The following is a 27,195-nucleotide window of genomic DNA, read 5'->3' on the forward strand; positions in this document are numbered from 1 at the left end:
AGCAGGGATTTAAACCCAGATAGTCTGGCTCCAGAATCCAAGAACTTAGCCATTACACGTTGCCTCTCTACATACCGGTTTCTTAACCAATGGAAAATATTTCATTATACTGAGGGAGAGGTAAAAACGTGTTAAAAAATTTTAGAGAAATTAAATATTAGATGAAATCACATAGTGCATTTTAAAGATCTGAAACACTAAGCATGCACCATATAGGTTTTAAAATGTGACAATTTCACTGAGACCCCATTTTTACCCAGTGACAGTCCTTCATGCTTTACACTGTGCCAGGCACTGGGGGCCACAGAGCTGTGGACAGAATAAATTTGTTTCTGCCCTCACAGGACTTACAATTGACTGAGGCAGACAGGTATTAAACAAACACACAAATAAATTTAATTATAAACTGTGATAAGTGTCAGAAAAGGAAAGGATTCTTTGGGACATCATCTTGAAGGTACCTAATTTAGAAAGGCAAGATCAAGGAAGGCCTCCCTGAGGAAGTGACATTTACTCAGTGGCCTAAAAGGAGACACATTATTTTTGTCAGAATTTGCCAATTGAAAGCAGGATTTGAGGACCAAGTCAGAATGTGATTTGTGGAAAAAAGATTCCTTCAATGCCAAGAGCCACGCAGCAGCACCAGACTTTCTGAGTACCTTTTGCTTCCCTGGAATAAACTGATGGGCTACATTATATTGGTTGGCATTTACATAATATTCACAGTGCTCTTGCCTTAGAAACTTTTCCAAAACCCATTTCTACCTGTCAGAATTTGCATATATTTTCTTTAGAAACCTAGCAAAGAAAAAGGGGGATTATTATTCATGAGAAGCATGTTTGACTCTAAAATAATTAATGTTTAAGAAGAAGATTAACAGCCATAGAATTGCGTCATGGAAAGAGGCCTCTTATAGGTGCCACTGCTTTCAGGAGGTGTTCAACCAAGGCCAGACAGAGAGAGAAAATACTCCAGTGGGAGCCATCAGCCTGGGTGTGAATTTGCATATTCTTTAGGGTCTCTTAGCCCACAGTGCACTTGTGCCTCTCCCAGCTAGAGTATGTGACATTCATATTACGATACATACAGTCATAAAAACACTCTAAAAACAGTAAGCCTTCACCAGTTTCTCTCATCTAGGTTGGTCCTGCTCTTCTTCAAAACCTTCAGGCACTTGTCTTTATGGCTTAAAAACTCCATGGTCAGAACCACATAATTTAGCCCTTATTTTTTTCCAATTATTTCCTAATTGTTAGGATTCTTTTCTCCCTGAGAAGTCTGAAAGGCCCCCAGAGCAAGAAACATGGCTTTTTGTCAAGATGGAAGGGCCTCAGTGTATACCTAGACCAATTCCCTCATTGTACAGATGAGAAAACTGAAATCCAGAGAAAGATAATACGCAATGACTGAGCAAGGTTTATTATAGACCTGTGGCTGCGGTTCCAGTCTTCTAACTTTTGGCCCAGTGCCCTTTCCTCTGCACCACCTCATCTTCCACAACACCTCAAAGAGCTACATGCATATTAAACCTTTAGCAATTACTGAGAATGGAAGAATTTCTGAATATTTGACAAAATGAGAAAGAGCTAAGTCTTCCTGACTCACCCTGCAACCTCCAGCAGCTCAGCTGAACACTTCCAGGCTATGGCAGTTTGAAGAGAACCTCTGAACCTTAAAAGGCACAAGGCCATGTTCATATTTGACTGTAGCCAAGAGAACACAGATCTGTCGCCTGTTTCCCTAGAGAGTCAAGAAGCAAAATAAATGTGAAAGGCAATCCTCTTATTCCTCCAGGAGTTGCATCCAGAAGGAAACTGAACACATCAATCATGTCAGGGAGAAATACTTCTACCAGGTGCATGATCAAGCCCAATCCTGATGTTTCCTACTGCAAAGTCAACCTGTCCTTAACTAGACAAAACCTTAGCTTCCTCACAAGATCACCCTCAAAATGAGTCAAAGCCATCGCATTACTTCCAGATTCATAAGACACCAGCACTCATGAAATCTCTAGCTTACTTAAATATACCTGGTCATGTTTTAAAAACTATAAGAACTCACAGCGCTTCTCAGCCTCCCTCACCGAAGAATTCTGAAGGTCTGTTAATGATATACTCTGATAGGAACCTGTTGAAGAGGATAGGAATTCTGTTGGGGAGGGTAATAGAAGTAGGAGAAAGAAGAAAGATTCTATATGTTTTTATTAAAAACTCTTATCCACAGCATGAATTCCCTTCAAATTTTGAGTATACTGTAATTTGTATTATCTCATTAAATAAACACTTTTATTTTGGGGAGCTGAGCCATATTAAAAAGTATTCATACACTAAAGGTGGGGGATGGAGAAATAAAGTGGAAACATTATGAGTTTTAAATATTGTGTTTAATTGTAAATGATCTCAAATGTTTATTTAGTTTGTATGCTGAGAACTAGTGGTATGGAATTGAAATAGGCTAGATGGCTATTGGCTATTTTATCACACGTATAATGGGAAATTTTAAAGTTACATTGTGCCTTTGCACAGCATTTAGCTTACAAAATGCTTTCACATATATTACTCGATTCTCCCAATAACAGTGTCAGATTAGCAGGGCAGATGTTAGCATCTCCAGTTCACAAATCATAGAAATGAGGGTAAGACAATTCAAAAAAACCTAGTTAGTGTCAGAACCCAAGCTTCCTCCCTCCAATTCCAGTGCTATTTTAACGAAACCACACTACTTCTCTGTTCTGTTTTTGTTTGACCAATTATAACTTGAAGTCTCTAGAACTGACTCAATCCACCATCCTGAGTTTCTGGGTCCATAACACTCCAGATCAGGTGATGAGGAACTTGATTTCTTCCTTACTGACAAAAATATTTTCCTTCATTCTGATTCTGTTTTCAGTGGGTTGGGGTTGTGAGACAAAGACCCTGAAGAAAAGAATATTTTTCTCCTCTTCAGCTTCATTTGGATCTCTGTTCTATTGGGCAGAGATGTTTTGATTAAATGCTTGTTAGGCACTTTCTCCCAAACTTTCACATTTCTTTCTTCCTTGAATTACTCCTTTCTTCCACTTTATCCCTCACAGAAATTTGATTATTCTCAGCACTATAGCCTGACACACTCATTGAACCCTACAGCAGTTACTCACCGAGCCTGGTAGAAAGCCATTCCCACTCAATTCTCTCACCCATCCCCACAGTTCTTGTTCAGCACCATGGACAGCTCAAGGGCATACTAGGCATTGCCTTGCTCTTTCACCAACGACTGATGGTGTATGTCGTTTTCACCACACTGTAAATACTTTTTGTTGTACTCCATCCCTGGACAACAGATCAGCTAGCTATTATCTCTGAATCATTCGGAGGTAAATTATGCTCAGCAAAGATTCCCATAGCCCCATTCCTTTAGCACCAGGGACAACTCAGGACTATTCAACTTCAAAGACAACTCAGTGATATTTTTCTGTTGTCCCAGATAGCTGAGGCTTAATCTCTGACTACTGGGCAGGAGTATGGATAATGTGGTCTCACCTTCATCACCAGAAACAGCTTATTGCACTTTCCCATTGGCATCGCTACTTCAAATTCTATCTCTTCTCTGGATAGCTTACTCACATGTCCAGTTTCCCTGTTGCTCCAATCAGATGCCTAACAATTAAAAATTTCAGGGCAATGGACAACTCAGATAGACACATATCAGTATCACCAACTATCTAAAATACTGACACTTTAGGGACTGCTCTAAGTCTTCACTAATATGGCCACATCCCTCAAAACAGGGACAATTAATTCCATATTCCCATTAGCATAGAGACCCCAGCAATATCCCTAGCTAGTGCTAAAGCTAGCTAGGTTGCTCATTACACTAACTAAAGAGCCTAACCACACTCTCAGCACCATGCACAATACAGTTTCACTCAGATGTGCCAATCGCTTGGTTACTATTTCTCAGCACCAGCTTAGTCACATTCACAGCCCACCCATGAAATGTCCAACCACATTCTCAGTCCTAGTGACATCCTGATAATATGCTTGCTGTTCCACCAGGCATCCAAGTCATGGAAGCAGAACCTGAAGCAGCTTATAATCATGGTTCTACTTTTTGGGTAGCCCACATAACTAGTTTAATCATGTTTGTAGTTACACCCATACCCAGCCACTCTCTTTCAGCAAATCAAGCAATCTAGTCACATCCTTTCCACCCCATGGTACTTACTCATGCTCCCCCTGAATCCCCATGACTAAAACCATTCCCACCCCTAGAATAAGGCTTAGCAGTTCTTAAAACTTCTCTTCCTGCTCTTCTATGACACTGACAGATTTTGTTCTTCTTCTTTCTGGCTATAGCATCTCTGTAATGCTCAACACCTCTTCACCCCCATAGACCTCCAGGTTTCAGCCCTCACTGTTCTTCTTCCACCTTGAAGAACAAATTTTATCCAAATCAGGGTGGATTTTAAGAACACCAACCTTAAGTTGTTAGTGAACAGAAACCACATTTTCCCCCCAGTAACTTGGAATATGGTCAATTTCTGCCCACCCTGGTCTCACAATCCAAGTACCAGTGCTTTCTCTTCCCTTTTTTCTAAAACTCAAAACCACTATTCATTTAATAAATATCTGCCGAGTATTTACTAAATGCCAGACACTATGCTATGGCCTGGAGAATCAGTGCTGAACAGGATAAATGTGTTCCCTCACTGAGCTTACAATTTAGTGAGAGAAGTAGTAAAGCAAATAGCAATTACAAACCAGAGGTTTATAGAGAAAACACAGTGAGTTACAGCAGCACAAAATGGGAAGCCTAACAGAGACTTCATATGGGATCAGAAATGGAGGAGTTATCTGAAAACCAACAGTAAAAGAATGAGAGGGGATTAATCAGGCAAAGCAAGGTGGGGGAGTAATTTTAGGCAAAGGAAATAGAACATGGAAAGGTCTTAAAATGAAAAAGAATGGGTCAGACTCAAGGAGAAACTAATAAAAATGGTATGCCTGGTAAACAGTGCTGGAGAGGTAAGCACACAGTTTGGGTTATCCTGAGGGCTGTGGGGAGCTTTAGAAGGATTTTAAATAAGAACATAATATAACCAGATTTGCATTTTAGGAAGATCATTTGGTTACAGTTGGAGAATAGATGAAAAAGGACTAAAGGGGAAGCAAATATACATAGGGGGTCATTGGATGACAGTGATTTAACGACCAGTATGATGGAGAAGCTAAAGAGACATGGAGAGAAGATACTAAAGAGATGGAATCAACAGCACTGGATGTCTTATTGGATGTGGGAATGAAATAGAAAGGACATCATGATGATAGCTAGGTTATGGACAAGCACAGAAATAGGCTATTGGGGGCCATTCACAGAGGGAGAGAGTCTTAGAGGAGAGACAGGTACTAGAAAGGGGTGGAGAGATGGTAATAAGTACAGTTCGGGACATGTTGAGTTTGAGGTACCCAGTAGACATTCAAGTGGAGATGCCAAATTTGGGTCTGATCCCCATGGGCATAATAAGAGCTGGAGATAAAGACTCAGGAGTCATCTGCATATACATGAGAACTGAAGCCATGAGTATGGATGAGATGCTCTCAGGAGGTGGTGTCAGACAGACCTGGGATTGAGAGTACCTGTCCTGCCACTTATTAGCTATGTGATCTTGGGGAAGTTAATTTTGCCACTCTAGTTTCTCATTTATATATTAGAGATAATACCTCATAGGGTACAGTGATGGTTAATATGTTAATGCGTGCAAATTGCTTAATCCAGAATATGGAATATAGTGAATCTCTGTAAATGTTATTATCAGTGCTATCGATGTTATTATTATTATTATCATTATGCAGAATTTTAAAAAGCATAATTTAGAGCCCCTAGAGTCATAGTCACATATGGGAGAAAGTGAGGAAAAGAAGATTGAGTGTGTCAGAGCAGTTGAGGAGAGACTGTGTTTCAAGAAGGAGGAAGTAGTCAAAATAACCAATAACCCCATCAAGATAAGAACTGAGTTCTCCCTGAATTTAGGCAGAAGAAGGTCTCTGCTGCCCTTGCAAGGAGGCGTTTTAGTGAGGTAGTGGACACAGATGTTAAGCTGCTAAAAGTGAAGAATGACCAGAGACAGTGAGTGGAAATGAGTCCTTTATGAAATTCAGCAGGGAATGGGAGGAGAGAAGAGGGAAGAACTGAATGGGCTATGTACTAAGTAAAAATTTTTAAAGTTGAAGGAGACTTGAGCATCTCTAAAGGCTGATAGGAGGGAACCAGCAGACAAGTCAGGAAAGAGAAATGAGGTAGTGAGGGGATAAGATCCAAAACAGAAGGAAAAGATTGGCCTTAGCCAGAATGAGGAGTGATGTTCTCCCTGTTGTGACAGGAGGAGGGAAGATAGAAGGGTGTAGATTGCAGGTAAGTTGGAGGTTTGGGGGCATGAAGTTGAAGGAACTGTGTTTTCTTCGTGAGGTAGGCAATGTGGTCATTGTCTTACTGGAAGGGGAAATGGGGAATAGCAGTCAGGAAAGACAAACAGTATTTGAAATATCAGACTAGAAGAAACTGCTGCCTAGCGAAACCATATGATTCCTAAGTGGCATTGTTGTTCCTCATCACCCCTCAACAGTACAGATTCAGAGAAACCTGAGTTAGACTCATTTAGACTGACCTAGGCTGGGTATTTAGGATAAGGACAAGGGAGTGGTCAAAATGGTGGACCACAGGATCTGATCTGGATATGGAAAGAAGTGTTCAGCCACGGACAAAGAGAAAGCAGCCTGGGGAGTCCAAATGGAGTTCAGAGACGGGGAGAAGCATTGAAAATGTCAATAAAAAAATGTTGTGATCAGAAAGTAGGAGGAGACCCAAGATAAAGTAGATCATGTACCAACGTCTTTGATGAATGCAGGAGAGTGCCTGCTACTCCGTGGTCATGGAAATGAGGAGAGAGGGCAGTATGGCTGGATCTGGTGGGGGGCAGGGGGTACAAAAATGATGAAGGAACAAAGACTAGAAGCTCATGGACAGCATAGATACCACCCTGAGGTACATGGAGTAAGATGAACTGACCAGCCTCCCTCGAGAATGCTGCAGGGCAGTGGGGTCCTGGGGGAGCTCAGTGTGAGTTAAGAAAGGAACTGAAGAGGTGGGGGGTCGGGGGGGAAGAGTTCTAGCAAGCAAGGTGGGAGGGAGAGAGCCAGTGGGCAGGCTGTTACCTCTCTGTGGTTATGTCCACTCTCATAAGAGTATAAATTCTTCCTGAAGAAGAATGAGAAGATGGAATTCCCCTCTGGGTCTCTGGAAACTACCAACTTCCATCGATTCACCCCAGAGTCTCTGGTGGAGATTGAAAAACGAATTGCTGCTAAGCAGGAGGCAAAGAAAACCAAAGAGAAGTCCAAGAAACAGAAGGACCAGGAAGAGAAGACTCGGCCCCAGCTTGACTTGAAAGCGTGTAACCAGCTGCCCAAGTTCTATGGCGAGCTCCCAGCAGAGCTGGTCGGGGAGCCACTGGAGGATCTGGACCCCTTCTACAGCACACACCGGGTAAGGGCTACTGGCCGGAATGGCCATTCTCAGCTCTGGGAGAGGAAACCTCTGTCCCACCCAGCCCAGGATTCCTCCTGCACCGTGGGTGATGTGGCTGTCAGCTGGACTCAGTTAGTGAAAAATATATCTAATTCACCTCCTCAATACTCTCTTTGAATCTCTATGGTGTTTACGGTGGAGGTTAATTAAATCCAAATCCTCAAAAGCAGTGACAACTGCTGTGGAGTTTTCAGAGGAAGTTGGCTATTCCCTTGGATAAGTTCTGGCCTCAGATCTCCAGAGATGTTGGCTTTCTATGCAAGTGGGGAGCAGAGATCTTGAGGCTGGGATTGAGAGTACCTGTCCTGCCACGTAGCATAGGGAAGGGGAACCGAAATCAGGATGATTTAAACCAGTGGTCCTCAAAGTATGATCTCAAAACCCCTGGGGTTCCCAAAACCCTTTTAGTGGGTTCAGGAGTTCAAAACTATTTCTTAGTAATACTCAGATGTCATTTGTCTTTTTTACTCACATTCTTTTGTGAACATACAATAGTTAACATAGAGGCTATTGATGGAGGATCACATCTGTCTAACAGCTACTGGAATGTATGCTTGTATACTCCTGTGTTTTAAAAGGTCCTATCTTTTAAAATTTCTAATATTATATATATATATATATATATATATATATACACACACACACACATATGTACAAACATATATATACATGCATATATACACACATATATATACATACACACACACATGGTATAAGCAAAAAGGTATAAACATTAACAAGAGATCATTAAGGTCCTCAGTAATTTTCAAGAGTACAAAAGGGTCCTAAAATCAAAGTTTGAGAATCACCAGTTTAAACAGTTTCATGACAATTACCCTGTTTGTATTTTATCTTGGATGTTCTATACAGCTGAAAAAGTGGTGTGTGCATGTTTGGGGGTTGGGAGGGGCAGGAATCAGCCATCTCAAATATGGTTTGTAGAGAAAATAAAAAAGGCACTGAAATGACTTTCTCCTCTCACCTGCCAAGAGCTGTTATCCCCCAAAATGCTCAGAGGAGGGAACCAGTAGAGGGTTTAAAAGGGGAGACCTAGGAGGTAGAGAACAGAAGGACCATCACAGACCAGGGATGATCCACTAATCAGAAGAGGAATTAAATGCAACCAGAACTTCACCCCCCTGCTGCCAGAATCCTCTCCCTGGGCATGATGCATCTCACCAACCCTGGGTCAGCTGCCTGTTGACTGGGCAATCTCAGAGGCCCATCTTGATGCAGTCAGCCGCAGGGCCTGGGGTCTTGCTAGAAGGGTGAGGATATGGCTTTTAGCCCCTGATCCTCCCTTACTCTCTGCCCCTCCATTTGCCTCTCATTGACCCATGGTTCCCAGAGCCCTACTTGCTCCTGAGCCTGAGATGATCTCACTTATGCTCAAACCCATGGCTGGAGGAGGATGCATGTTTCTCACTGGAGATCCACCCTCTGTTGTGGTTTTTTTTTTTACATCTTTATTGGATTATAATTGCTTTACAATGTTGTGTTAGTTTCTGCTGTACACAAAGTGAATCAGCTTTATGTTGTGTTTTGTTTTAGACATTTATGGTGCTGAACAAAGGGAGGACCATTTCCCGGTTTAGTGCCACTCGGGCCCTGTGGTTATTCAGTCCTTTCAACCTGATCAGAAGAACAGCCATCAAAGTGTCTGTCCACTCATATCCTTTGCACAGTTGCTCCTTCCACGTTAGAATCAAGCGGTGCCCACTGTGTCATGTACCTTCTTTGGGGGTTAACAATAGAGCCTTCCTCCAACTGAATCCTAAAACAATGAGATCGTCAAATTGAAAAAAAGTTTGTGTTTTTAGTGTGTTCAACACCCAAAAGCAGTCTCAAGACAGAGGAGGTGTTCATGCAACCCACACCTGGTCTGGGATTCAACTAGACCAGTCTGGACACATGTGTGGATGCACAAGTTGAAAAGGGGAGATTGCTGATACACCCAGGTACATTCTCATCATATGTGGCCTGTTCTTCCCACAACATAATAACCAGTAAGAGGGTCCCTAGGCTTCTTTGGGCAGATATGATAGGTGTGGGTTGATATTCTGTGTCCTAGCCATGCTGGAGAGTGATTGCTTATTTGGCAAAAAGTCAACTCTTGAGAAGGCAAAGAGAACAGACTGCAACGGGCAGAGCGAAGATTGTCTAAATGGGACCCCACTGGTCATGGGGTACTGCCTACAGCACATTACCCCCAAACTACTGGCCGGTTAAAAATGTCAGTAGTCTGAGGTTCATGCCATTGAGGAACGTAGTAATGGTTAGAAATACGTTGGTCAAATGTCTGTATTAAATTAATTGCTTTATGTAGCTTCAGAAGCTGCCTCGAGCTTTTCTCTTCTTTTTTTTTTTTTTTTTCAAGACAAGCCAAACTAGGACAAACAAGAGACTTTGGCTTGGTTTCCAAGGATCTTCCCTAGCGACTGTCCAAATTGGAAGTTCCTAATAACAAATTCAGCCTTGGTTTCTCGGAGGTTGATTTGCAAGACCAGCCTTGCCTCAGCTGCCTGTCAGATGGTAGCCAGCCTCTTAGCGGGTGTCTAGTAAAAGGGCTCTTGCCTCGCACTCTGGGGTAGATTGTTGGATTGCTGGACAGCACTCAGTGACCTGGTAGCTCACTACATTACATTTTCCCTTTACATGTTTTACCTTTATGGCCAACCAGTGGGAATCATATTTTCTTAATTCAATCTCGGCTTTCCTAATGCTGTAGAAGAGTATTTAATAATAATAATAGGGGCTTCCTTGGTGGCGCAGTGGTTGAGAGTCCGCCTGCCGATGCAGGGAACACGGGTTCGTGCCCCGGTCCAGGAAGATCCCACATGCCGCGGAGCGGCTGGCCCCATGGGCCATGGCCACTGAGCCTGCGCGTCCGGAGCCTGTGCTCCACAATGGGAGAGGCCACAACAGTGAGAGGCCCGCGTACTGGAAAAAAAAAAAAAAAAAAGTCTCCTATTTGCTAAATACCTCCTAAGCATCAACACTGTCATAGGTACAGAAACCCTTGAAGAAGGGATTAGCACCTCCATCCTACATGTTACTGTTACTCAGAGGCATGAAATTAATTGCCCAAGGTCACACAGCTAGTTAAAAGGTCCAACCTGCGTCCTGCTTAGGGCAGTATCAGCAATAAGTAAGTAGGCAGTTAATGGAAACGAATTAGGGTAATTTTTTCTCTAAGTATGTCATCTCTACATAGGTTTTTTTTTTAAATATACAATTACATAAAAATTACAAATAAAGAAAAACAGCAAATATACAAACTCCTTTTCATCCATCCTGGTTGAATTACATCTAGTTAAGTAAGAAACAACTAATTAGAAATAAAACCCCTTTAAAGAACCAAGTAACCAGTAAATATTCCTTTTATCTTGAGATTTGATGAATAAATAATTGCTGGGTGGAGTCACAGCTGGACAGAAAAGCTGTTAAGGGTCTCCTTCTCACAAAAGTCTGAATTTATATATTTAAATCTCATGAACTTTGTAGCTCCAGCCCCCCACATATTATTCAAGGTATGGAATTCTCAATCTCCTATTATTAATATTTCACCAAAATTATAATTGTAATCAAATTTGCTCTGAATGTTTTCACAAGTAATATTATCAGAATATATCATAATTCTTTAAAGGTTTGTGGAGTTGGAGATATTTTAATTTAATCCTTGGGTTAACATTTCCCCCCAACCTGAACACATTTCTTAATTTAATTGCAAGTCAACAGGAAAATGTGGTTTAATTAGTAGAATTTCCCTTTTCAAAATAGATGGGTTCCTAAATAACTGTAAAACAGGGCACATTAAAGGCATTTACAGAAAACTAAAATAGATTTAGATACTTCTGCTCAAATTGAAATTATGAAAGATGAGTGGTTCACTCTGTAGGTCAAGCTTACATCTTCAGGCGTTTTCTTTAGGAAGTAATTGTTAGGAATTCAGAAAAATGTCCAATGGGGGAAATCTATCTTTGGACTTCGCCACCAACATTTCTGCCCCATCTATTTACCCTCTTCCACTCACCTTACTTTTCAGTGTCTCTATCCCCTTCTTGTAATGCATTTGCCCCCAACCTCTCCTTTAAGATTCTCCCCTCTTGCTATTCAGAGTTCTCCTCAACAGCCTAATCCTGTTTGGGATCTTCTCCTTGAGCCGGCATTTTACTCCCCTGTGCCTGCCTCCATTCCTAACCAGATGTCCATTTCCTCAGTGTGCCTGATCTCAGCTAAATTGGAAAAACAATCTGACGAACCTGATTGCCATGAAAGCGTGTAGCCATCCCCTTATCTCTAACTTCCTAGGAGTATAGTAGTTCCCCCTTATCCATGGTAGATACGTTCCAAAACCCCCAGTGGATGCCTGAAACCACAGACAGTACTGAACCCTATATGTTTTTCCCTATACTTACCTACCTATGAAAAAATTTGATTTATAAATTAAGCAAGAGATTAAATTAGGTATGAGATTAACAACAACAATAATAAAATAGAACAATTATAACAAAATACTGTAATGAAAGTTAGGTGAATGTGGTCCCTCTCTCTCTTTTTTTTTTTTTGTGGTACACGGGCCTCTCACTGTTGTGGCCTCTCCCATTGCGGAGCACAGGCTCCGGATGCGCAGGCTCAGTGGCCATGGCTCACGAGCCTAGCGGCTCCGCGGCATGTGGAATCTTCCCGGACCGGGGCACGAACCCGTGTCCCCTGCATCGACAGGCAGACTCTCAACCACTGCGCCACCAGGGAAGCCCTGGTCTCTCTTTATTGTACTGTATTCACTCTTCTTCTTCTTGTGATGATGTGACATGGTAAAATGCCCACGTGATGAGATGAAGCGAGGCGAATGATGTAGCCATTGTGACAGGACATTAGGCTACTATTGACCTCCTGATGATAAGTCAGAGGGAGGAGCATGTGCTTTGGGTGACCCCAGATCATGGAGCCATGATGATGTCGATGGTTGGGTGTCAGAAGCAAACAATGTTAATGGTTGGGGATCCCTGGTGGGAGGGAGTGGGAAGGCTGAAATGTCATCACATTAACTCAGAATGGTGGATAATTTAAAGCTTATTTTCAGACCACCATTGACCACAGGTAACTGAAACTGCAGAAAATGAAACCATGGATAAGGGAGGCGCTATTGCATTCTCCTTGTCTTTTAGGAAAAAAGAGACATTTGCAGGATGAAATTTCAGGCCATATTGTATAGTGAAATACAGGTGTCAGGGCAGAAGGACATTTTGGAAAAGGGATTCTGTTTCTTTTCATCTTGCTCAGGGTTCTATTTTCAGACAATCTGAGTCCACATCTCAGCGCCATGGTTGACTAGCTATATGACCTTGGAAAAATATTTAAGCTTTGTCAGCCTGTTTGCTTAGCTCCAAAGTGTAGGTAATAATATCCACCTGTAGGTTAGTTGTATTAGAAATAATGTGGACGAAGTATTCAGCCGAGGGTAGGCACTCAGTGTCAGCTGTTATTATGTGACAAGAACATAAAGTTGATCCTAGCTAAAGAGTTATGGATTTAATCAATTCAGCGTCAAGGTGATCAGAAGTGACCTCAGGAAAACGTGGTGACTCTCAGCTTTTCCTTAACACAGGCCTCTCAGGTGGTTCAGTTTATTTATAACCATCACTATTTTGGTCAATTGTGTGGGCATGACCCAAACCGAACTTCCAGAGAGAATGGAGTGAGTAGATTTGCTGTCATTCTTGTGCCTTTCCTTTCTGTCCTCTCCTTCTGTTCCTTCACTGGGCGACTTTTTTCTCTTATTCATCCTGCTTGGTCTCATTTGGGTAATGTGGAATCCTATTGCCTATCTGACTTTGCAATGCTTAGATATCTTCTCTGTGGACTTTGTTTCATAAACACACATATGATATTCAGCTTCAAAGAGCTATAGATGAGTGGTTCTCAACCTTGGCTGCCCATTGGAATCCCCTGGGGAGATTTAAAAAATATTAATGCCTGGGTCCAGCCCCAGAGGGTCTGATTTCATTGGTCTGGGGTGGCCAGGGCAGATGAACCCCCTGCCTCCCCCCCCCACCTGTTAGGTGCACACCTGAATGTAGTTGAGGGAAGTCCTACTCAGAAAGAGAAAGAGATGCAGAACCAAGAACAAATGGTTCTTGAACATATTCAGAAAATAACCCATGAATGAAGCTGTTGGCTGTATACCTCAAAGTGACCATAAAATTCCTGAGATTATTCTATCTCCCTGGGTTAATGATAGAATCTCTGTAGTTTCAGACTGTGAGGCCTTTCCAAAAACATTCTTCACCAAACCATCTGGGACGGTTGCCCCCTGCCCAGCTCAAGCAGGGCATATTTTTGGTATAATAACAGGAGCTTTGTAGAGCTTTCTCTTTTTCCAACTTTGTAATTTTTGTCTTTTGCTGACTGTAAATTAATACATGCCACAATAGAAAATATGTTCTATTTCTATTAATAAAGAAGAAAAATAAAGTGGTCATATTAATTGATGCTGAAAAGTCATTTGATAAAGTTTGATATCTGTTTATGATTAAAAACTCTTAGAAAAGTAGTAGAAGGGAACTGCTGTACTCTGATAAAGGGTAACCACTTTGAAGAAAGGAGTAAACATCATACTTAATTGTGAAACACAGCAAGCTTTCTCTTTGACATCAGAAGGAAAAAAAGCAAAGATCTCTGTTACATCAGTTGTATTCAGCTTTGTAAAGGAGATCCTAGCCAGTGTAGTAAAGCAAGGAAGAGAAAGAAAAGGTATAAGAATAAGAAAAGAAATATGTATAAAATAGATAACTAATAAGAACCTGCTGTATAAAAAAATAAAATTCAAAGAAAAAATAAGAAGTACCAAAGATGCCATGATTTATGGATAATATAATTATGTACATAAAATAGCCAATGTAATCTAGAGGTAAACTATTAGAATTAATAAGAGTATAGAAAAGCAGCTAGGTACAAATTAATATACATAAATCAATTGTATATATATACTAGCAACAAACAGAAAATAAAATAGTTTTTAAGAATACCATTTACACTGGCAGTTAAAAATATCAAGTTTCTAGAGATAAGACTATCAAAGTATGAGTAAAATCCCTAAAAATAAAATTATAAAAATATTTAGTAATATTACAGAAACCCCCAAAATGGAGAGATATATTGTATTCTTAGATTCAAAGTCACAATATTGTAAGGCTCCCCAAAATGACTAATAAATTTAACGTGATTCCAATCAAAATCCCAACAGGCTTTTTTTTTGTGTGTGTGGTACACGGGCCTCTCACTGCTGTGGCCTGTCCCGTTGCGGAGCACAGTCTCCGGACGCGCAGGCTCAGCGGCCATGGCTCACGGGCCCAGCCGCTCCACGGCATGTGGGATCTTCCCGGACCGGGGCACGAACCCGTGTCCCCTGCATCGGCAGGTGGACTCTCAACCACTGCGCCACCAGCAAAGCTCCCAACAGGCTTTTTTTAATATAACTTGACAAACTGACTCTAAGATTTATATGAAAATGCAAAGAGCCAATTATAGCCAAGACACTTTTGAGACAGAAAAACAAGGTAGGAGAAAATAATGTGCTCTACTGGATATCAAGATTTACTATAAGCTCTAATGATTGAAACAGTATGCCATTGGTGTAAGATTAGTCAGACCAGTGGAACAGAATAGTTGGCCCATAAACAGGCCAATGCACATACAAACCTTGAATTGCTGACAAAAGTGGCACTGCAAAACAGCAGGGAAAGGGCAGTCTTCAGTAAATGATGCTGAAGAATTAGGAATCCCAACAGAAAAATTACATTGAACATCCAATTTTACACCAAACACAAAAATCAGTTCTAGGTGGATTAAGATCTAAATTTCTTTGTGAAAGACAAAGACATCAAGCTTTTTGAAGGTTAAAAAAAAAAAAAAACTGGGCTTCCCTGGTGGTGCAGTGGTTGAGAGTACGCCTGCCGATGCAGGGGACACAGGTTCGTGCCCCGGTCTGGGAAGATCCCACATATCGCAGAGCGGCTGGACCCGTTCATTTTACAACTAATTTTTGTTTCATGTGCATTTTCATTATGTTTGTTACATATCATAATGAAAAGCTTCAAAACAAAATAAATTTAAAATAAATGGCCATTGCATTAAATGCAGAATACTGAAAAATATGTCAGAAGACAGTAACTATGTAGATAAATTGCTGTTAGAATTGTAGTTTATTATCTCTCTCTCTCTCTCTCTCTCTCTCTCTCTCTCTATATATATATATATATATACACACACACACACACACACACACACACATATACTAAGATGATATAGCATGTAAAATTTCTATCCTTTTAAATTTCTAATGCAAAGCATTTTCTATCAAAAGTAAGAGTTATTTGGGGATTCTGGTTAAATATGGAAAATAGCATGAATATGTTTTACCCCAACCCTCTCAAAATGCCAATGAAATGACAGCATGGGAATAAGAACAGTATAAATATACAAGAACAAAGAGAAGTAGAAAGGAAAGCACAGAGGACAAAAGATGTCAAAATAATCTCAGAAGACCGAAAGTGGGTGGAGGACGGTAAATGACTCAGCAGACGAGGGCTTGTTAAATGACAGTGCCTGCAGAGGGGGATAAAAATGGGGATCAAGTCATTTTACCCCCTAAAACTCCAGAGGCCCTGAAAATGTTGACATGGTACAAATAGCAAAAACTGGGACTAGAAAGAGGGAAGAACATGGGAGCAGAGGATGTTCACTTATTGTCACTTCTATAGTAGCAAGAAATTAAAGAGCACTCTTTAAAGTTGATACATCAAGGAATGAAAAATAATTACATTTAACAGTACAAAGGTAAGCAGGAAAAAGATATTATTAATACATTCAGATGATGGATAAAACAGAGGGAAAAGGAAAGAGAATTAATGGCAATCAGAGATATTATTTAAAGAGATAGCATAGTAAAGGCAATGTATTACATAGTTTTGATTATAAATGTATATTTTAAGGCAACTACCAGAACTAAAATAAAAACTCTTCTAAATTCAGAATCATACAGAAAAAAATAAAGCAAATAAAAAATATCAGACAATGAAATATTTTAAAAACTATTAAAAACATAACACAAGGACTTCCCTGGTGGCACAGTGGTTAAGAATATGCCTGCCAATGCAGGAGACACAGGTTCGAACCCTCATCTGGGAAGATCCCACATGACACGGAGCAACTATAAGCTTGTGCACCACAACTACTGAGCCTGCGCTCTAGAACCCGTGAGCCACAATTACTGAAGCCCACTCGCCTAGAGCCCGTGCTCCGCAACAAGAGAAGCCACCACAATGAGAAGCCCTCGCACCGCAACGAAGAGTAGCTCCCACTCGCCACAACTAGAGAAAGCCTGCGCGCAGCAATGAAGACCCAATGAAGTCAAAAATAAATAAATAAAAAACATAACACAAAGTAATATAAACAAAGATCAAATAAATCTATCATGTCAATAAATATAAATGGATTTTACTCATCTGTTTAAAAAAAAAGTCATGTTATATAACAAAGCAGTATTGAACTCTACGTTGACTAAAAAATATACCACTCAAAGTGATACAGAAAGGTCAAAATTAAAGAATGGGCAAAGATATAGGCAAAGGCAAACAGAGCAGGAGGCATGATCTTAACATCAGAGAAGGTAGAATTTAGGCCAAGAATTATTAAACAGGACAAAAATGACACTTTGTAATGCTAAATAATCCATAAACAGTAATGTATATATTTGCAACAAATAATGTGGCAACAATGTTTATAAACCAAAAATTATATACAAGACAAGAATAAAATAGACAAAAGTAGACAAGAATATTGTAGCGATAGGGAAGTGTAATTAATTTCTTTCAGCCCTATGACAGATCAAATGTATAAAACAGTATGTAAAGATACAGATAACTGGAGTAACATAGTAAGATAGATCTAATTAATATCTTTCAAACTATATTCTCTGAAAAATAACTATACAAATTGACCGATATTAAACAACAAAACCTTAACAAGATCCAAAAAGTAAAATAATAAAGAAAATATTCTCTGATCACACTACAATAAAATGAGAAAATAATAACAAAATTAGAAAAAAAAAGAGACCTTTCCACTTGATAATTTTTAAAACCTCTTTTAGAGAACTCTTAGATGGGGAAAAAAAAAACCAAACTAAAATTATAAAATTTCTAGGGAAGAAAAAAATTTTTAAAAACACTATGTATGTATGTATCCATTTCATATATATTTTACTGATATCTAACATTCCATAATATATTCTCCTGTATTTCCTTCTAAAAGTCATATTTCTTTCTACATGTAGATAATTCATCCTCCCAGACTTTTGAGTGTATGTGTATGATATGTGATAGGCTTCTCATATTTTTCCATAAAGATTATTCCAACACCAATTTTAGTAGATTATCATTTCTCTAGTGATTCCTTCTACTACCTCTGTCATGCACCAGATTCTCATGCATACTCAAGTCTGTTTTCCTAGTAAGCTATTTGTCACTCCTGAGTCAACACCATACAATCTAAAAGCTTTATAATAAGATTTGACCTGGTTGATCATAGCACCCCTCCTTATTTGTCTTCTTTAAAATTATCTTGGTTCTTCCTGTTTCTTTACTTTTCCATATCAATTTAAGGGTCAGATTTTCAAGTTCTTGTCTTACAACTCTGTTGAAACTTTGATTGTAAATGCACTGAATTTATTTATTACCACAGGAAGAACTGCCACAATGACATATATAATTGTATCTCCTTAATATATATATGCCTTCTTTTATATTCCTCCATAACATTTGACATCTTCTATAAAGTTCTTACATATCCTATCTCTAGGTACATTATATATCATTTTGCTTGCCCTTTTGAATATTTATTTTTATTGATAAAATAAATTAATGTTATTAAATTTCTGTACATTGGTTTTGCATTCAGCAACCTTGCAGAACTCTTTTAACAATTCCTATTTGAACAAGTATATCATCTGCAAATAATGATGAACTTGTTTCTTCCTTTATGATTCTTATACCACTTGTTTATTTTTCCTGTTTTATTGAACTGGCCAGGACTTTCATCACAATGCTGAATTGAAGCTATAATAGTGAGCGTATTTCTTTTGTTCTTGATTCTAAATAATATGCATGTAGTATTTCACTATTATCATGATAACTATGGGATTCTCATAATTACTCCTTATCAAGTTATGGGAATTTCTTTTCACTTCTGGTTTAAGAGTTTCATTTTGAATGAGTGTTGGTTTCTATCAATATTTCTATATTTATTAAGATTATCAAATAGTCTTTTATCTGTTAATATAGTAGTTTACATTAATAAATTTGCTAATCTCTTTTAATGGTTCTAGCTTAATCAATGCTAGATTCAGTTTGCCAGCACTTCATTTGACCTATCTTGGTGAATGAGGCTGACTTATAATCTTCTCTCATAAGCTGTCCCTTTGGGTTGCTTTTCCATCTCTCTGCCTCACTGTCTTCTTTCTCTCTTGTCCCTGAGAACTCCAAATTCTCACTCTGTTCTGCAGAGTAATTCAGCTCTCTATCCCCTGCAGCGTGTCTCAATAAGTAATAGAAGGATCTCTACTGGTCACTAGAAGGCTCTCAGTAGCCTCTAAAAAATGTGACAGATTCAGAAGAAAAAGCAATGCAATCATTTTATGCACAGATAAGTTAAAAGTCTGAAATGTAAGATTATTTGTAATTTACATAGAATTTCTGACTTTTCGTGTTCTTTAGAGCAGCGTATGAACTTCAAGGACTGACAGTTCATACTGGTTAACATGGAATTAATCATGGGCACTTTATCTTAACTAATGTATTTTATTGTCCTATGACATTACATTTACATTTGTTAAACTTGCATTTCTCATCTTTACCACTACATAATATTACAATTCAGAAAATGAACCATCATTTCAAAAGTGGTTTGCAGAAATATAACAATAGTGATGAAAATAGAAAAATAAATCCTATAAGTAATGAATGGACTCTGTCACAGACATAAAGCTTGAATCTGTATGTCATGAGACAAGTGGACAATGGATGTGGATAATCTCACAAAAGCTGATAAAAAATAAATAAAAAAACAGGGAGCATGACAATGAATAATGATAATTAAATTTTATTGGATCAATGAGCCTTTTGTTCTAGTACCTAAGTTATTATCTCAACATTTTATCAAGTAATAATAGAAAGCTACCAAAACTTCCATATTATTTTCTAATAAAGTTTATCAACCTCACTTTTAAACCAACTGACTGTCTCTAGTACAAATATAAAATAAGGATTTCCAGTACAAAATTGTCAAAATTTGATGTTAAAAGTTGAAAGACATGAAAACTATAGAGTCATCATTTGCCCTCATAGCAAAAACAAGCAAAATTATACCCTTGCCAGTACGATATGAAACCAGCTTCAAAATCAATGGCAAATATTGTAGTTGGAAAAAAAGCGAGAAATAATCGATAGAATTCCTTCATCAGAAATATTGGATTTCTTATAATGTGACTGACATTTAAAAATCAATGACTCTTATGTATGTAAACAAGCAGACATTGTACTTTATAGTTGAATAAAATTGTGAATAAATTAGTTGTCAGTACAGTTTCACCATATATGTGAGAGAGAAGTGATCAATGACTTTTTGTCCTATTTATCATGAAGCTGATTTTAAAAGATGAGATTTCTGGTTTAATTAAAGATTAGTTTGTAAACTATGAAACAGAGTTAAAAAGGGATGTTAGCTTCTACACCAATGTTCATAGCAGTATTATTCACTGTAGTCAAAAGGTTGTTTCCAAATGTCCCATCAACAGATAAATGGATAAATGTCCATCAACAGATAAATGGATAAACAAAATGTGGTAGGTGCATACAACAGAATATTCAGCTTGAAAAATGAATGAGATTCTGATATATGCCACAACATGTATGAACCTTTAAAATATTATGCTAAGTAAAGTTAGTCAGACACAAAAAGGACTAATATTGTATGATTCCACTTATGTGAGGTACCTAGAATAGGCAAATTTATGGAGACAGAAAGTAGAACAGAGGTTGCCAGGGAGCAGGGGAGGGAGGAATGGGGAGTAGTTGTTTAATGAGTACAGAGTTTCTGTTTGGGATGATGAAAAAGTTCTGGAGATGGTTAGTGGTTATGGTTGCACAATTTTGTGAATGCACTTATTGCCACTGAATTGTATACTTAAAAGTGGGTAAATTTTATATGTATTTTACTACAATTAAAAAGAAAAGATAGGGCTTCCCTGGTGGCGCAGTGGTTGAGAGTCTGCCTGCCGATGCAGGGGACACGGGTTCGTGCCCCGGTCCGGGAAGATACCACATGCCGCGGAGCGGCTAGGCCCGTGAGCCATGGCCGCTGAGCCTGCGTGTCCAGAGCCTGTGGTCCGCAGCGGGAGAGGCCACAACAGTGAGAGGCCCGCGTACCGCAAAAAAAGAAAAGAAAAGATAGCTGAATTGATATTGAGGAAGCTCCAGCTAGATGGTCAGCAAGGAAGGGCATCGCTATACCAATGGAAGATGTTGCTTCCAATGTGGTATGTACATTATTTGTGAAAATAGCGAGGGTCCATAGCATACTTCCAGACCCTGATTCGCTGTTGAGGGACATCATGGAAGTTGTGATCACAAACTGATTGTGACCACTTAGTATATGTTTCTTCAGCCTACAGGGCTGAAACAAGTGAGTACAGGATGCTTTTCTACACTGAATTGCTCTGGCTGGCAAGCAAGAAAAGGTTTGCAGTGTTTTCCAGCAAGATATTAAATCTTTTAAAATGACTATTTCTGTGAATACACATGGCATGTCTCAGGAGTACATTTAGGATTTTGAATAGTCTGGATCTTTGACTTCAGGGTCTAAATATCAGAATTTTTAAATGATTAGACATCATGACTTCTTAAAACTTAACATTGGTGCAAATGGCTCAGTGGCTGAGAGTTTGACTTTTCCCCAGTACCAATGCTTGTCTTCATTCATCAGGAAAAACACTTAAGATATGTCTTTGCATATTAAAAATCACATCCAAATGCTACAACTGAACATGCAGAAATACCTTGTGAGCCAAATGTCACCAGAGAGAGGATGTGACTCCATCAGCTGCTGTCTCCCAAGCCGAGAACTTTAACCTTCTAGCTTTCAGTGGCACTAAGCTGGGACACTTGTCCTCTGGTGAAACACTGAAAATAGCCTTTGGAGAGAACTCTCTCCATAATTTCTGGATCTGCATTTGACCTGAAAGGCCAAAATATCTGTCAAAGCTTCCCAACAACCTATAATTCTGAGTTAAGATTTTCTAATTTAGAAAACATAAAGAGTGGGGGGAAACCCAACAAGCTATGGCAGCTGACAGCTCAGGTTGCTACCCAGGCAGATATAGATTTCTTTGTGAATGATTTCAAACACTATTTCTCCTGTCACAGATAGGAAAGAAACATTACTGCTATGCACTTTTAAATTTAATTTTTACTTTTATTTAAGATATACAGATCCATGGTTTAAAAGGTCACATAGCTCCATAAAGATTATAACAAAAACAGCAATTTCATGTTTCTCATCTCCTCACCCCAATCCCATATTTCCAGAAGCAACCACTCTCACCATTTGTTTACTGCTTTCTTCTGATACCTCTCTAGCTCTAAAGATATACCCAGGCTACTTTTTTTTTTTTTTTTCCGGTACGCGGGCCTCTCACTGTTGTGGCCTCTCCCGCTGCGGAGCACAGGCTCCAGACGCGCAGGCTCAGCGGCCATGGCTCATGGGCCCAGCTGCTCCGCGGCATGTGGGATCTTCCTGGACCGGGGCACGAACCCGCGTCCCCTGCATCGGCAGGCGGACTTTCAACCACTGCGCCACCAGGGAAGCCCTCAGACTACTATTTAAAAAATTTTTTCCACATTAGATATTATCTATCAGCTTTCTGTTATGGAAAGAAAAGGGGATTAGGTCCACATACAAACACTCATTTTCTGTCACACTCCTCTTCCCAATATAGTTATATCATAATTTTTGGTTAGATAATCAGACAATATGTACATTGTCTGACTACATATATGATTATATAATAGTATTGCTAAGCAAATACTGTTCACAGCTGTATCATGCAGTATACTTTGGTTACATTTCCTTTTTGCACAATGTTTTTGCTTTCTCTAGAGTTAATAAGGATTTAATTTCTTCATTTGCTCAGTTTTCTGTATATTTATCACTAATTTCTGTATTTTATCACTAAACTCTTCTCCAGAGGTTTAATTATTGCTTAAATTTACTTGAACGTATCAGATTATCCATCAGTTTCCATTTTTCTTGGGGAAATCCTTCTTAGAGTCCCTCAACTCCTGCCTCAATCTGGTCTAGATGTTCCCTAGGCCTGATGTACAGCTCTTTTCCAGAGATTTTTCCTTCTCCATCCTCTTTTGGATTCCATTTGTCACTCCCCTGCATCCCATATCTTCCTCGTTATTGTTTACTTCCTTGTTTTGGTGGAGCATATCCTCTGGTAACTTTCTTAGATGGGTAGGTGGGAAATAAATTTTCTGAGACTTGGCATATCTTTATACTAGCCTCATCTAAACAGTTTAGCTGGGGAAGCAGCTATAAATTAGAAATTACTTTCCTCACAATTTTGAAGACATTGTTCCACTGTCTTATAACCTCCAATTTTGCTATTAAGAAATCTGATGGTATTTTGATTCTCAATCTTTTGTATGTGACCTGTGATTTTCACTCCTTCAGAAAAAGTTAGGCTCTTCTCTTTGTGCACAGTGTTCTCAAATTTTGTGATGTTGTGCCTTGATATGAACCTTTTTCATTCATTTTCCTGAACACTCATGGGTATTTTAGCTGAATATTTTGATCCTTCAGTTTAGGGAAATTTTCTTATATTATTTCTTTGGTAATTTTCTCCTGTCTATTTCCTTCTCTGTTTCTTTCTAGATCTCCTATTTTTTTTTTGCCACTGCACAGCATGTGATATCTTAGTCCCCTGACCAGGGATCGAACCTGCGCCCCATGCATTGAGAGTGGAGTCTTAACCACTGGGCCACCAGGGAAATCCCTAGGTCTCCTATTAATCAGACATTGTACCTATTAGTCTAATTCTCGAATTTTCATATTTTTAATCACCTCTTATTTATTTCTTTTTGTTCCACTTTCTGTGAGATTTCCTCAACTTTATTTCTAGCCCTTCTATTAATGTTTTACTTTTGCTATCATATTTTTGTTTTCAAAAGTTCTCTTTTGTTCTTTGAATATTCTTGTTATAGCCTTCTATATGTATCCAGTATCTTCTCATCTCTTAACTCTCTAAAAATATTAATGATAAGGGTTTTTTCCTGACTCTTCTTCTATCTGCATTGTCTTTTTTTCTTTTTCTTTCTTTCCTGTTTAGTTCTTTTAGTCTTTGGTGTTAGAAGTAGGCTTCAGATTCCTGATGATCATTGGCTGGCTGTCCATATTAAAAGTGCAGCAACTTCTTGAGCTGTTAACCTGACTGACAGGCTTCTAGGAACTTACTGAGGGGAAGAAGTGGGTGGGTGGGAAGGTTGTCTGCCTTTTAGTACATACGTAAATTTTTCCTTTATACCCCTGTTTCAGGATGCAACTCTCTCCCTCTTGTTCAATCCAGTCTATTTCCAGATCAGAGGAGGCAGTTCCTCCCTGAATGGTTGGTGAGGAGGGGGATTTAGAAAGCCCAACTGCTTCTTGTAAAGATTTTCAAACTGCCCTTTCAGACCCTCTTGCCACTGTCTCCCCAGGCCCCACTTTCAGAGGTATTTAGCATCCCTAAGTCCTAAGGAGCTCTGCCATGTGGGTTGGCTTGCTTCTGGGAACTCCCTACTTCCAGCTAAGGTTTCAGCTTTCTAGGGTCTGCTCTGTCAGTTACCACTCATCCGTCTTCACTCTAATTTCCAGAGTGCTGTTATGTTCTCCATTATCATTGCCCTAGTGAATTTATGCTTTTTAAAAAATTCTTTTTACTATCATTTAAGAAGGATTTCCAAAAGGTTGGAGGTAAATACATGTCTTCAATCTGCCATATTTAATCAAAAGTCTTTTCATTTTTCATACCAGGGCTTACATTTAGAATTTTATAACTTTTAAAATGTAATGTATCCAAAATTAGGTGTGATTTATGCATGCATCTGAATCCCTTTGGTCGGTGGTTCTAAAAGTGTAGTTCCTCAGGCCATCAGCATTAGGCTCTGCTGGGAACTTGTGAGAAATGCAAATTCTTGGGCCCTACCCCAGACTTACCGAGTCAGAAACTCTGGACGTGCAGCCCAGAAATCAGATGCTTGAACAAGCTCTCCAGGGGGTCAGATGCGTGCTAGAGTCTGAGAACCACTGCTGTTGGTGATGGAGGGATTTTGAACACTTGAGAAACACTACCCTACTCTCAACCTAAGCTTCAGATCCATCTCTTCAAATCCAAACCCACAAAGTGCCCAGCAGAGTGGCTGTTTTGAGATGACTTCCTCTAACAGGAACCATCCTCCTGAGAAAATGTGTGTGAACTCAGATGCTTTTTTCTTCCATGACACCTAGTTGTTTACTGCCTTAGACAGTAAACAGACCGGGATCCCTGAGGCCAGAAATGCTGGCAGACCAGGCACGGTATGAGAAGAAAAGAGTCAGAAGTAGAGAAGTTTGGAGAGGAGGGATGTAGTTGGGCCTCCTCCCTCTTCCATATTTTCAGCCATCAACAAGTTGAGAGAGGAGTTGCCAGCTTCCCTCAGGGCAGAAATCCTCGGGGAGCCTCATGGAACAGGAGGAACTTTGTTCTGAACCTCATGGTGCCAGAGGTTCTCAGCTGCCATCGCCCTCTGCCTACCTTCAGAGCAGCAGAGGCTGCCGATCATCCCACCCCACCCATATGTGTGACTCCTCTGAGTTCCTCCGTCTGCGTCTCATCTCCCTACCTTCCCTTCTTCCCCTTCCCCACCTTGGCGATGATCTTTGCACGTTCTCCTTTGGAACAATCACAGCCACTGTCCCTCTGAGCTCTCTCCAAGGCACAGTTAATACTCCCTTTCCACCTTCCCTCCCAGATATGCCTTCACTGTCATTTATACCTTTGAAGCCTTGATAAAGATACTGGCAAGAGGATTTTGTCTAAATGAGTTCACTTACCTGCGAGATCCTTGGAACTGGCTGGATTTTAGTGTCATCACCCTGGCGTGAGTATTTCTCCACACTGACTTGTATGTGCATCTGTGTAGGGCTTGTAGGTGTGTCCAGGCTGCCACTCTGGGGATGTTTCCTTATCTCTGTCCAGCTTCCTCTTTCGGGACTGTGTGGCCTAGGGTTTCTTTGCCAAAGACTGTTGCTTTGGGAGTCATTTTCTAGGGTTAGTCCCATACACTCAGGGAGAAGTTGGAGACCTCAGATCTGAGCTGATAACTGGCCTGTCAAAGTGGATCAGACAAGGCTCAGCCTTGTACCTACCAGATATGAAGGTCTTTACCTGAGAACCAGTGCCTGAGAAGACGGGTTGGCCACACCCACATGCTTGAATATCCATCCACACATGTAGCACACGGAGCCTTCTAGATCACAATACATCTTCTCAAAGGGGCCATTCTGGAAAATATTGCCTTAATTAAATCAGTGTTCATGTCAGTCTATAAGTGGAAGTGCTAGTAGGTTCTCAGTGTCTGTTCTGGGTCCTTCCTAGGCTGATGTTACCCAAAATTGTCCTTATTTATGCTGCCTGAATTCCCAAGTACCTCTTCTTGCAGAGATGCTGACTGACTTCTGGTCCTACAGGTATGTTGGTGAAGCCATAGATCTCCGAGGGATCTCAGGCCTGCGGACGTTCAGAGTCCTTAGAGCTTTAAAAACAGTGTCTGTGATCCCAGGTGAGCCGCTTTAACCAGTACATTTACTCATAGAGCTTACGTTTGTTTCCACAGCCTAATGTCCCACTTTGATTTTCACAAGAGCCCTATAAATTTCTGGGACATGGACTACTGTCCCCATTTAAGAGACAAAGAAACTGAGGCCCAGAGAGTAGAAAACACAATCCCAAATCCTCATCACTAGAGGCATTTGTGACCTGGAAACCTCATGTCCTGATTCTCAGCCAACACTCTGTCCACAGTACCCCATGGTGTCCGTAAAGAACAAAAAGGTCAAGTCTTCGTTTTATGTTCTCATTGTGGGGTTCAGGCAAGCCTCCAGTCAGATTCTCATTTATACTTTAAACCAAAATGTAAACTTGGAAACAGTGAAGAAGGAAAAAGGCAGTCCTAGGCTCTGGTGAGTATCTTCCCCGTTTCCATGGATCTGAAAATTTGGGCCTCAGCCCTGTCTTTGGACCCACAGAAGAGAAAATAATTAGACAATTCTTGATTACAGGCAATTCAGAAACAAAAATAGTATACCAGGGCTCATCTTACCAGGCCTCCAATAAGTAGCCCAGTGATACTCCTCATCTTCCACTGAGTTGATGGAGGGGATAGTGAGGCCAGAGACCAGGTAACAGCCCTGAGATGGGACTCAATGCTTCTCCCTTGTGGCCTGATGGGTTATCTACCCTCCCTCACCCCTGAGAACCCATGCCCTCATCT

At 40.0% G+C, this 27,195-nt stretch overlaps 1 protein-coding gene across 1 annotated transcript in view; it reads left to right on the plus strand.

Moving 5' to 3' along the window:
- Positions 1-27,195, plus strand: part of SCN10A (sodium voltage-gated channel alpha subunit 10) — a 105,460-nt gene that overhangs the window by 21,871 nt on the left and 56,394 nt on the right. Inside the window, exons 8-12 of the mRNA XM_079933130.1 lie at positions 7,241-7,522; positions 9,116-9,234; positions 13,185-13,265; positions 25,675-25,803; positions 26,393-26,484. Of these exons, the coding sequence (XP_079789256.1) occupies positions 7,253-7,522; positions 9,116-9,234; positions 13,185-13,265; positions 25,675-25,803; positions 26,393-26,484 (691 nt within the window). The 5' untranslated portion in view covers positions 7,241-7,252. The remainder of the gene's footprint in view (positions 1-7,240; positions 7,523-9,115; positions 9,235-13,184; positions 13,266-25,674; positions 25,804-26,392; positions 26,485-27,195) is intronic.

Source organism: Stenella coeruleoalba (genome assembly GCF_951394435.1).
Source record: "Stenella coeruleoalba genome assembly, chromosome: 10".
Lineage (NCBI taxonomy): Eukaryota > Metazoa > Chordata > Mammalia > Artiodactyla > Delphinidae > Stenella > Stenella coeruleoalba.